Source organism: Homalodisca vitripennis, chromosome 2, assembly GCF_021130785.1.
Source record: "Homalodisca vitripennis isolate AUS2020 chromosome 2, UT_GWSS_2.1, whole genome shotgun sequence".
Taxonomy (NCBI): domain Eukaryota; kingdom Metazoa; phylum Arthropoda; class Insecta; order Hemiptera; family Cicadellidae; genus Homalodisca; species Homalodisca vitripennis.
The window spans coordinates 26,535,068-26,549,061 of NC_060208.1; the positions used below are offsets into that span (position 1 = coordinate 26,535,068).

General features: G+C 38.0%; 1 protein-coding gene across 1 annotated transcript in view; it reads left to right on the forward strand.

Annotated features, from left to right (window-relative positions):
* LOC124353715 overlaps positions 1-13,994 on the forward strand; it is a 251,610-nt gene that overhangs the window by 217,222 nt on the left and 20,394 nt on the right. Inside the window, exons 6-8 of the mRNA XM_046803685.1 lie at positions 7,535-9,570; positions 10,983-11,137; positions 13,166-13,529. Coding sequence (XP_046659641.1) covers positions 7,535-9,570; positions 10,983-11,137; positions 13,166-13,529 — 2,555 coding nt within the window. The remainder of the gene's footprint in view (positions 1-7,534; positions 9,571-10,982; positions 11,138-13,165; positions 13,530-13,994) is intronic.

Here is a 13,994-nt window from a genome sequence, read left to right on the forward strand (position 1 = left end):
AGATGTTGTTGGTTTAGGCAAAATAGGATGTCGTTAAATTCTATTTGATCAACTAACATGTTTGTAGGCAGTGGCAGAAGACATGGAAGAATAAATCAGTTGAGAAAGATCGTTAAATATAGTAGGCGCTTTCTGATGGGTCAGATTCTCTTGACCTTTCGTACTTTCTAGACCTCAGGAGAGCTGACACTCATGAGACCTGAACCTGGGCCTAGTAAGCGGTCATACGAGTGCTGGACATAGAAGAATGTGGAATACTCCTAGGATCGTGTCAGGTTTTTATTCGCCGACTTTTAGTAACTTGTATCAGTCGTTTTTACTAAGCAATAATTTATATCCGACTGAAGGTTTTGTTGAGGTCTTCAATAAAGGGTTTTTAGTTCCATAAAGTTCCACAGGGTGTAAATTGAGTCCTGATACGCCTGGATATATTCCAAATGGATCGTGATATCTTCACCATACTTATTAAAATACTTTTTTTAGGAGAAAAAAGCACAATTTTAGACACAATTTTTAAGCACAATTCTGCTTAATCGCTAGAAAGCACAAAAGTACCTGAAAACCAGCAATCTCTTCATTTAAGTTACTCTAAAATTTCATAAAACATGACCAGTGCAAATTAGAGTTCGTAGTTCCAATCTGAGGGCGTAATTGTTCGTTAATTTTAAATTTTCTACAAGAAAGGTCCGGTCACTTTTTGTCGTATCACTAGTGGTTAAGTCAAAAAAACGCGTTTAGAGTCAAAAACTTTAGTTAAATGTGGGACATTTTCAGTATTTATTTGTGTTCATTGGCCAATTGTGATTGGACTAGAGGTTGGGACATAAAACTAACGCAATATCTGTATTGTAAATTAAGCGACCTTTTTGGTTAACTGTAGTAAATTCTTGTCAATTTCATAACTTAAATTCTTTTTCTTTATTATACTACTAAATTACCGTCCAATTAGATTCGGTCTCGAGATTAAGTTCGATTTAATCCATCGATTACTTTTGTATATCACATATCATTTGGCTGAGCGTTAGCGAAGCATTACGACCCGCACCATTCTCAATAACGGAGGCGTAGCCCCCAGCGAGCCGAAGGCGAGTATTAGAGTATACAACTACGAGTGTTCTTCACTTGTGATCTTTATACACGTTGCTACACCAGCCCTATGTGCATGTACTTCTGCCATGCCAGATACGACTTGAAAGTAAAACCAGTCAGAGGCAGGTTATGCGTTATCCACACCAAGGTGAATCACTTTCACTGAACGGTCATGTCCAGATCCCATCACATTCCACAGAAGTATGTTGTTTGGTCTGGCCACCCATTTGGTCCTTTCACAGCAACAAGGTTTGACTCTAATACGATCTGTGGTTGTCGAATATCTGTGGGGTATTCAGATTTTTGGTTTGGAGAGCGGAACAAATCATACGCCTCGTGCTTCATGGAAAGTGGTAGATGACCTATTTAGTTGATTTGTTAAACATACTATAGGCCGTTATTAGTATTATAACATATGGATCAAAATAATATTATATAAAATAATTTCTTGCACCACACGTGTCCTACATTTTGTTTTAGCATCACTCTGAATTAGTTATTAAAACTTATTAATTCAAACACTTTTGCAGCCTTGTAATGTCCTCTGTGTGTGTATCTTTGAACTTAACTTACACAAAAATATTAACACAATATTTTCATTGGTTTATAAGAGGAGCCCATTTTTAAATATTGATATTTTTAACAATGTTGACATTTTTATATGTTGATAAGAAAACAAAGCTGTGATCTACATAATCAACATGATCAACACTGACTTAATTTGTTATCAGCAAGGGAAAACAGCGAGATGATTGATGTTTTTTAATATGTAGATACATTTAAGATAACATTTTAGTAAGATTTGTATTTGAATAAGACAAATAATACATTCTCAACAAATCGCAAAAATCATAGTAGGTAATAAAACCAAACGATAAGCTATGGGACATGTTCCAACAGACATATGCTATTGAAATTTGACGTTTATGGGTAGAATGTGGAAGGATAGATAAATAGATACAGTAATATAATGAGACAGCTCATTTTAAAATTATCCGTAGTTAAAATTATGGCTTGTCTGATGGGCTTAATGTTTTCATTGAAATTATCCGATTTCTGCTAATTTACAGATTATGGTTTGCAAGTTTACTACAAGTAATGCCAAACAATTGAAAAATTAATTTCCATTTTTTCATCAAATTTAAAACACAACAGGATGTAACAAAAAAGGTTGGATTGGCTATGTATTTTAAAATTCTGTGTGTGATTCTAAGCTAAAAATGAAGAAAAGCTTTTTCTAATTTCCACTTAGTTTAGCCGCTAGCCACCATTTTGTGTTTTTACTAACAAATTATTATTTATAAAACTAGTAAAGCTAAAGAAACCAAATTTGGCACATAGGTTCGAATAAGTAAGAGTCTGTGGAAAATTGTTAAAGTTCAAATAACAAATAAATATCCAGTATAGCTATACAAAAGGTACTAATACACTTACTATTTGGAGAATTTTATTGCAATTCCATCAGTAGTAGTTTTAACGAAATCCGTCCAGGCATAAGCGAGCACAACCACTTTTAAGGTACACATGCACAAGCCAGAAGCAGAAAACATTTTATCTTCTGATAGGCATTAGCTGTATTACATCCTGACCGGTCCCCACCAATGCCCATCCTGAATATGCTGTCACTCTGGAAGCCTCATAGAAAACCTTATAAGGAACTGTATAAGTGCAGTGAGAGGTTTTCACTAAGCATCTTATCTAAGTGGAAATACATGCTTGGACGACTCAACTACGGGCAATGTATCTGACCTGTTTGTAGTAGTGACAATTTAACATTAACAAATTTGCATATTTACTTTCCCCAACCTCATAAAAGAACTTTTAGGAGGAGCAATATTCTGCAGGAAATCCGTAACACTTACAGTCTAACAGATTCCGTAAGCAGTTAATTTTACGCTGAAATTGTTTTTTTTTTCAGATTTATATGATACTCTGATGAGTTTATAATAAAGATTTTGAATAATAGTTGAATTTCGGGTCTAATTAAAACCTGCACTGATATCACAGTCAAGGAAACAAACTCGATATCACTCATTGAACCAACTCGATGTCACTCATTGAACAAACTCGATATCACGTATTGAACCAACTCGATATCACTAATTGAACCAACTCGATATCACTCATTGAACCAACTCGATATCACTCATTGAACCAACTCGATATCTTTCATTGAATCAACTCGATATCACTCATTGAACCAACTCGATATCACTCATTGAACCAACTCGATATCACTCATTGAACTAACTCGATATCACTCATTGAACTAACTCGATATCACTCATTGAACCAACGAGAAGCGCGGGGCCATCCAAACTAAAATAAACTTTCTAAAAGACGTTCATCCTGCATTAAATTCCTGTGAAATAAATAACACAAATCAGTCCTACTTAAGCACAATTTGATTTTGAGTTTCAAAATGAAAAATACTTAAAATGTATATGTGAAATAATTAACAAAGTTAAAAGGCTTATCAAGGCTTTTTAATTTTTCTCCAATGATTTTGGGAGAGTCCTCTCCTGAATACACTAAGCTTGATACACTGTCATTCGTGTTTATTTAGTGCCACTAACTATTCCCTAAGTGCAAATCTAAAGGTAATCTCCAAAGTCTGTGCATTTCTCATCTATAGGATTTGCTTAAATTTTGCAACGGCGTGGTTTTCTTTTACGAACTTTTTATACTCTTCACGCTGAGTTACAAACGCTTCCTCCTGTCCTATTGAAGATGGTCTAATAGCATGACCGACCTTGGGCCAGTATTTGGGTTAGGTAGAGCGACTTGTGTAATCCTTCTTACCCGTGGGAACTCAATTAAGTACAGTCTGTGCTCGCCCGGCCTTGGGTTCCGTCTTTCTCTCTTACACTTCTGCTGCATTATTTTTATACGCAATTCCTCTTATTTATTTTTGCTTGTTTTCAGAAAACTTAGAGTGAAATTTATTTCTCTGATTTTAAATTTTGTTAAGTGAAACCAGTGCTGTAGTGGCAGAATGTTGTGTTATTGTTTACTTTCTGTTCTATTCTGAAGCTGAATTTCCGGGTTAATTAAAGATTTGCTCTTTGGTATCACAATAGTTCTTTCCTTTTTTATCAGCAGTAACTACCTTTACTTTGGCAAGATTCAAATATAATCTCCTCCATTGTTATGGCAAGAACACACGTCACGAATTATTTTGTTCTTTTACTTCAAAACTATTATTTCAAAATATTTATCAATATAAATGTGTATTATCACGTCAAGTTTGGATTGATTTAATTGACCATTTTTCAGTTTTTAAGTATGCACCCAAAGGCATAATTCTCAGCAAGCGAATTCCTTTCAGCTGACAAGCCCTAATGGAAGTATTTGCACCGTAATAATTCTATTACATAACATAGCTTTCTCGGCTAATGATAAAGCGAAATATTTCTCCATAACTCCTAAACAAAACCCATAATGTGATAAGAGTAAGGTCTAGCTCATGAAGAAAAGTTCATCTGGAGTGCCATCAAAAGTCATCATTTCTCCAAGTGATGGACACTCAAACAAAAATTAACAGTGAATATCAATTATATGGTGCAGTAAAGCCATAATATTTAGTCTGGAGATTGTTTTTGACAGCTGCTCTACTTTTCATCTCAATTACGGTTTCTCTAGTGCCAAATGACACTTCTACCTTTAATAGTACGTTATCTTTCTTACAAGGTCAGTAGAGTCTGGCCTCATTAAACTTTCGTTGGCAGATGGGGCCACCCTCGCAGCGCCCAACATAGCGGGTCTAATCCAGGAGTTTCTCTCCTAATTCAGTGACAGAACCATAACAGTCCAATAGTGGACCACCTCCCGTTGCAACTGCAGGCTGCAGTGAAAGCACAGTCTGTCCTGCAAGTAATGGAGGGCTGCGGGCTGCCCAGGGCAGTGTAATTGCTGTGTCTAGAGTTGCAAGTAGCCATTTGTCCCTGAATTACAATTAGCCTCGGCCCAATTACCTGTTGTCAGGATGCGGAAATGCAGGGTGACGCTACACAGTGCTATTGTATTGGCCGTTAAACATGGTCACATAAAAGTGTTTAGGGTTACTTCTGCTGTTTTACCTCCTGGTAAAGAAATAGTTACGAGCCGAAAGCTAGCTTGCACTGTACAAACACTCAACCTGGTTTTTCTTGAATTTAATGTAAAAAATTTCCCGTTAGACATTTTTCGTCAGCGGCGCTAGTTTTTGTGGAGGTCGAAATGGAGAGATGTCAAAAGGGTTCAATATATAATATGATAATTTTTTCTCTGATCATGTTTTTTCAGTTTGACACACATAAAACCAAGTGTCAGAAACGTATTTCAAATCAGCGTAACTATTAAACAAACAGTTTTTTGTCAGATTATTATTTTTTAATTGCCACATGCAAATACAAAATATTATATACATTTAATGTGTATTAACAATTGTTTAATATCGTAAAGTTTGAAAATTTGTGTCTGTCCACTATTACAAAGTCAAAAAGATGATTGCATTACAGAAAAATGCCAAAACTCTTCAATATTGTTGGTGGGAAATATGTGTTTAGTGTGATGTTGTTTTGTACTACAGAATTGTTTCCTTTCCTAAAGCAACGTTTTTCATATTGTCTCAAATTATGTTGAATACTGAGAGAAAAACTAATAAAGTAGACGTAACGTCGTGGACACACACACACACACACACACACACACACACACACACACACACACACACACACACACACACACATATGTATAATATATATATTCATTATTCAAGCAAAGAATGTTTCATTGGCAGATTGAGCCACTATACGATTTTTTTAATTTGACTTTTAATATTTTCAACATACGCCACTTTGTTAATTTTAAAGAAAATGATACAATTATTTTGTTTATTGATCTATTATCTATTCAAATCTATGTGCCAAATCTGGATTTCTTTGATAAAATAATTCTAAGGATACTAATTTTTTTATAAAAATTACAAAATGGCTGCTAGCAGCTAAACGACACATTTCTTGACATACTTTAAATTGCTTTAAATGATGACTACTGTCTCCCACAGAAGTTTGTGAACACTCTGTATATGTGCCCATGTATGTATGTTAATTATTAGTAAAATAGTATATTTTTTAGAATATTTGTATTTATTGACATATTGCGCATTTTTAGTTGTGTAAGCAATTACTGCTGTAATACATTTTTATAGTCATTAGGATTATTACATAAGAATCTGTTAAATTATTCATAATCATTGACCTTCACCTTAGCGTAGAGGAAAGGCTGCGGCTGTCTACACGAATGGTCACGGGTTCTATTATCGGGGAGCTCAATACTTGCAAATTTGTTCCTCTTTAAAAAAGTTTAATGTAATCAATTAAAGTGCCATTGGTGTAAAAAATCCAACTTCGAAAGGGAATTTAAGTTACATTTCATGTCTCTGCCGTGACAAAGAGCTTACGACAGAGCAGTGTTCCGACACGTTCAATGCCGACATTTCCATACGAATGGGTGCCACAAAAATGCAGGAGCATGAAAGCGTAGCGGCCGTGCGGCAGGCGCGGTGTAGCTGGCGCTGGCGTGGTTCAGTTATGTAACCACTTCGCCACCACCTTGCGGCCAAACATTCCTCACCTTATTATTACACGTATTTAGATATAAATTATGGAGAATATTCTACAAAATTATAAATTAAATCACACCTTTCTGTGTTTGGAAACCCCGTTTTTGGGATTAAAACGTGTTCATTGTGTACTGGTTCTATGGCAATGTCTCGTATAATTTCAAGCGTATATTACAACGTTTCTTACTTAATATTGCCTTTATTCTACTTAAAATATAACTAAATGTATGTACATCATTCTTTGTGAAATCGGATCTGTGACTTAATTTAATATTAGAATCAGTTAAAAAAATATGTTCTACACACACACACACACACACACACACACACACACACACACACACACACACACACACACACACACACACACACACACACACACACACACACACACACACACACACACACACACACACACACACACACACACACACACACACACACACACACACACACACACACACACACACACACACACACACAATGTAATCAATTTTATACCAATATATAGAATATATATATATATATATATATATATATATATTCTATAAAATGACATCAAAATGAAAACATTTAAATCCCAAAACAGGGTTTCCAAACTAAGAAAGGTGTGATTTAATTTATGATTATATATATATATATATATATATATATATATATATATATATATATATATATATATATATATATATATATATATATGCACACTCACACAGAAACAAATTTCTCTGATCATTTAATGACGATTCCATTTTAGCCAATCAAGATGTTACTAAACAGCATTCCGTGATACAGAGACAAGATAGATATTAAATCGGCTAATTTGTCCTTTGTTTCCAGATGAAGGGCGGAGCACGAACCGACTCCAGAGGAGCCTTAGTGACCGCATGTCTCCAGGAGCGGACCCAGGGTCCAAGTTCAATGACACAATGCGCCTGCGGCTACGAGCAGGTCGCAGAGACTCACGGGACACCTTCACTGAGGGAGGGAGAAAGCCTGAGCGCAGAGTGTTGAGTCCAGGACGTCCTAGGCCTAGAGAACCGCCACCACCGCCTCCACCACCCGCTGCAGAGAACTCTCTTCTCCTCGTAGATTCTAATCTTCAGGACTTAACAAACTGCGAAGATATAAGCATCTTTCAGCAACACCATATGGCGAATCAATCTATCGCGGATTCGCCAGCACCTGAATGTTCCCCTCCTCCGCCCCCTCCTCCGCCAAGACAGATATTTCCCTTCACAAGAGAGCAGATCGAGAAGATAAACCAGAATAAAGGAAGGAGTTGTGATCTGAGGCCTAGAAGTTCTTCCAACTCTCCGGTCAGAAATAGAGCAGATTCTTCTCCCTCTGGGAGATTATTCCCGAGGAGGACCTCTCTCACGTTCCCCATATCTGCGGCCACAGATGATGTAGAAGAGGGCCCATTGTGGAATCGGGAATCGAGCATTGCGAATGAAAATTTTGCCACTTTGATGCCCTTGGAAGAAAATGTACCTGCAATGGAGACACTCTCCAGTGTAACGGAGGTCTATGAAGCACTTGAAAAGAATTCTAAAGGAGTCGATGAAAGTGAAGACGAAACGGGAGCTCAATTGGAAGAAACTATTGTGGAGCAATCTGTCAAACTGCATATCCCTTTGGCATCAGACTCCACGGTCACGAATGATCAAGAGGTTACTCAAAATTGTACGATAGTGACGGTGTCCTCTCCCTCGCACAAGATGTCAGTTACCAGTCCAAAAACTCACCCTAACAGGAGGACATCAATCATGATCACGGGAAAGGAGAATGATCAGAGTGAACATAAAGTCATCAAAACATCAGTGGTGATTGGGGATTACAAGCCTCCGGTGAGCAACACAGGAAGTAACAAAGTAACAATAAACGTGGGTGGGTTTGATTACCATAACAATAAAAATAAGACTGCTAAAAATAATACGCAAATTGAAATAAGAAGTGAATACAAAAGCAATGTGACTATTGGTCCCAGTGATAACAAAAGCAGGACACTTTTGATCGTCGAACCATCCGTAGCTCCCGAAGTTGATACTTCTACCAAAGAAAATGAAGCAGTACTTAGAAAGAGCGATACTGTAAAAGAAAACACAATAAATAAAGAAGCTCAAGAAGAAATAAATAAGTTGATACGAAGTAACGTAGATCCTGTAGAAGCAGCAAGGAAAAATATAGTTCCACATGTTTGTGGACTCAGTAAATCGTCTCAAGAAGAAAAAGAAAGGCAAGGTACCCACGATTGTCTTGTAACAGTGAAAGACGAAAAGTTTACTACGAAAGGTCCAGAACATATTGAAGACACAACGGACGCCCAGATAATGCCTGACATTCAGTCGTCTATAGAGCCAGAAGAAAACTTGGACGATGACGTGTTCGCATCAAAGGATGACACAGATGAAAACTCCGATTGTTACGTCTGTGCTAAGAATCTGAAGAAATCCGGTAAGGTCAAGTCGGATGAGGAGGAAGAAGTGAGGATAGGGCTGGAGTTCGATTCTGATGAGAATCACTATGAAATCATTCGCGATCCTATATACGAGGAGATTTCAGACACACCACCTCCCCTTCCTCTCTCACCGCCTCCTACCACCGTGGATATCAACGATTCTATCCCGACCAGGTCGATATTTGAAGGCGCCAGCAAATATGATATTCTGAACTACTTGGAGACAGCCAAGGAGAGGGGAATTGTTGTGGAGTCAGAGGATGACTCTGAGGTCAGAAGTCCAGAGCACTCTCGCATCAGTTCATTAGATCTCAGCAGCCGTATCAGCCAGCTGAGCAATGCCAGTGACTCAAGTGAGGACTCTTGTAACCTCATCATATCTCCAACAGACACTGCCTCTATTACATCCGATAAGGTGAGTAGACCAAATATTTCTTAAGGACTAAACGAGTTCAAAGGATGAACGGGCAAAACGTTAATCACTAGTCCCAGTCGTAAAGTAGTCAACAATGAAACATGTTCCCACATGCTTCCTTAGGAAATGTTACATAACGGCTCACTACTTAGTGAAGAGCTTGGTAGCAATGATGGAGTTGTAAATGGTGCTATGAAGTTGTAAATCACAGCTTACCTCAGGGCTATCCATTGTCTTCGTACCATTTGTACTACGCTATTATGTTGTTAAGCTGATAACTATGTGAATCGTACCTCGTATGTTTCACACACCTATTATTTTGATTTTTATGTTTCTATTTCGCAATTCTGCCCAAAAATAGAAATAGATATTGTTCAGGGTCTTATTTTTGAACACTTGCATAACCCTTGCAGCCACGACTTTTCTGAAGATTCTCAACCGTTTACATCAACTAATTTTTAATTATTGTTCGTAGCAGTGTCTTATCTTATATTAAGTGAAATATATATCTATAATCAATATTTATTTTTAGTTGTTCACACGTTTTTTAGGATTTCCATCATCCAAAGAAGACTAATGTTTTAATTCGTTTTTATTTGGTTCACATTATTACTTCCAGAAAGAAGAAATATCCTTATAAATAAATAAAAATGCCTTTATTTCTTAAGCGTTTCTCAGTACATAACTGTTTTTCAGAATAACTTGCGTCAAATGTTATATGCCTAATAACTACTTATGGACTAAATAACAATAACATACATTGCAACACACAAAATATAACAAAGATTATAAAAACAGTTAAAACGCTATTAATTAAATATTTTCAAATACAAAAAAAGCAAATACAAAGCAAATACAAATGAAAATAGCAAGTCAAATACAGAAATGAAAATTATGTAAATAAAATATATAAAAGTTCTAAAACCTACAAACTAATACAAAAAGATCGCTACTTAATATGCAAATCCTTTATTAACATCTTAGTTGCTGCTGTTGTATACTTTTTTCATTTTCTTTTTAAACATGCTAACAACATAAGACTCTATGGTGTTAGGGAGGTCATTATACAAGGTTGGGCCAAAGTAGGTGAAGCTTCTCCTCCCGACCTCAAGCCGCACTTGAGGAAAGTGAAGCTTTCTGACTTTGCGGGTGCTCCTTTGAGTGATCTCTTCCCGATATGACAGTTTGTGTCCAAGATACCGAGGCTCTCCAAGACATTGGACTTTGTGAGTCATGCAGTTTGTCAGGACCCTGCATACGTCTTCCATTGGGGCCAGCCCGACTTTCTCTATAAAGGGGGATACATGTTCCTGCCGATTCAGGCAAAAATTAACCTTACTGTTGTGGAAAGGTAAATGTGTAATAGTCAACTCCAAAGCATACTTTCGTGTAACATTCCATGGATGTTATAGGTACGCAAGAGCAGTGTGGAGATAGAGAGAAATGACTCTGGAGTCGGCTCTGAGACCAGCAAGTGCTCCAGGAGCAGATGGCAGCATCTGCCAGCCAGTCACCAACATGGCTGCGAGGACTGCGATCAACCGGTGGAGACCCAGGTCACAGACAGGTCAGTCCAACAATTGTCTTTGAACATAAAACTCGAATATCACTCTGATGTGTATAGTCAATGCCGAGATCAAGAGACTTTTTGGATATTCAACTTTCTATGACTCAGTTTCTTCTATGGCCATTAGCCACTAAAATAGTGCTGCTGCAAAAAGGTGTTGTGAATTTCGCCCAATTAAACAATTCCACAAGGTAGTTTCAGTTCCTGGATATGCAGATTCCAAGATAAACCATGGGAAAGCAAAGCAGTCCAGTTTTTGTGTAGGAGGTTGTGAACCTTGAGACGGTTGACTTGCCAAGTGCGACGGTGGAGACTCGGTACTCGCGTCTCACTTTCCACAACCGACCAGCGAAGGAAGTACCTTGTCCTGCAATAAAGTACTACAGTATTACACTCTATTACGTAACCGATGCAAGGAATTGGCTGAGTTTTAGACGAAAATATCACTCGAGGAGCTGTACAAAAATGTTCTGTCTGGCCATAAGACATCTCAATAACAAACTGGAATGTACACTTAAACTTTTTCATGAAACCAATTATGAACTCGCAGTTCTATGATTTAATCTGTCACTTCATGGAATTTGGTTGAGCGTCAGAGGATTTTACATTATTCTCATGGGTGACCACGATGGCAACAAGAACCTACAGAATAAATTAATGTTTAAACAAACTGAATACAGTCGTATGACACTTTAACTTGTGACGTAGTAAAACACAGTCTAAGTCTCCGTAAGATATCACGAGAAAGACTTCTGAGAAACACCATGGGTTCTATGTTGGTATATACATGTCCATCCATGGGGTTTGGCCGAGCGTCATTAAAACCTATCACCTAGGCTGGCTCAATTTCTCTTGTGTCTGCCGAGGAGATGTAACATTTCTTTTTTCCATGATTGCCTGCCTCTCAGTCCGTAGGTTATATCGAGATTTAAATTATCTACGGTATATATTTAAATTTTGTCAACCTCGCGAAGTTTTGTTCCGCGGCACGATTTTTTTTGTATGGGTGATTGGAAGCCGAAGCTCCGATTTCATTTCTTCAGGCTAAGCTTAGATAATTATTTGTCAGCTTGCGAAAGCTACTTCCAAACCGGGATTCGAACCCGGGTACCTCAGGTGATACGTTAGAATGCTAACAACTAGGCTACCGGCACTGTTATGAGGATTTACTATATTATAAAATATCCCCTGATTGTCAATACACTGGCTATTAGAAAGGCCTCGAATTTCTAATAATCTTTGTCTCTTTCCACTTATTTTACTTATCTTAGAAACCATAACAGACTTTCCAAAGAAAATCAAAATATGAAAATGTTAATATCTTGATTCCCAATTGAGATTCTGCTTGCCTAGAACAAAAATTTGTTTTAATTTGTGCTCCTTTGGCTACAGGGCATGGAATTTTACTTTAGGGCTAAAGCATTAGGGTTATTGCACCCCCTCCAAAACTACATTCTCGATGCCTCTGGCATTATTTTGAGTCACTCTTTCGAATAAAAAATAACTATGTACTTGTTTTAGATTTGTCTCTAAGTTATAATGCTCTCTGACATTGATCAGTTGTGCCGTGTTGGACTAATCAATAATCAAAGAAAGAATCGCTAGTTGGATCTTACCGCTGGCTCATTTCTCGAGGATTCCTCCCGTCTGGTAGACTTGTATTGGGTAACACATAAGACGAAAGTAAAGAATAAAAGGTTTAGAGGCCACTTAGTATCAGTATTGTACCAATTAACTGAGTAAACTAATAATGAATTTTCACTAATTTGACAGCTATTCGTAAAGTTATATAATTTACCAATTACGTATATTTCCGTGGGTGACATCCTTACCAACTGTTTAATAGGTAATATGCATTAATCTTCAAAGCACCTCATTTCCCTTTCGTTGTTCCTGGTTATCAAGCCAATGATTTATCAAGCAACATTTTTCACCCACCGCAAGTCACTGCCCGATGCTTTCTTATTTAGACGATACTATCATACACCTTATACCTGTTCAACACTGACCAAAAATGTTTATTCCCAGTGGCCTGATGTTCGCCCCGCTGGTGTGCCGGAAGTGCGCCAAGAGAAGAGCAGAGCGGCGCGAGATAATCACCGAGATCGTTGAGACGGAGGAGAAGTATGGCAGAGATCTCAAGATCATCCTGGAGGAATTCTACCGGCCAATGTTGGTGGCGGGGTTGCTGTCTCCGGAGCAGCTCTCGGCCATCTTCCTGAACGTGGAGGAGCTGCTGGAGAACAACGCGGCCCTAGCGGAGAAACTGAGGGACGCTCTGGAGATCGCGACTGACCAAGGAGACGAGGACCTGCTCACCGTCAACATCGGCAGCATCTTCTTGGACGCTGTGCCCATGCTGCATGCCTTCGAATCCTACTGCACCAGACAGGTAACTGCTATTGTCTGCCTCTGAAAGACTCGTTTCTTTAGTTTTTCATGGAGATAGTGTATGACAGAAAACTACTTCAATGCCTTTACAAAATATAAAAAATGGTGTTGGGTAACTATGATATACAATGGTGACTCTTACTGGCCTGCAGTAAGATGGCGGAAACCAGCTGTGGGAGTGTGTACATAGTGGTTAGGGTCTATGATTTCTCTAAGGTACAGCTCGCTAGACAAGAGTATAGTGAAGTAATGTAAAACATACTTATATTCTTATACATGTCGCCAATGGCCCAATGTAGCGGGTAAGGGTTTTCGCAAGATAACCGGATCAAGCAACGTCGAGCGTGATTGCTGCTTGGATGGGTGACCGCTGAGCGATCCTGTCCTTGCAAGCATGTCTGCCCGGCCACTGGTGGTGGTTTGGATGTCGCCTTTAAGCCTTTAGTCCCCAGGTTAAGTGTTAGAG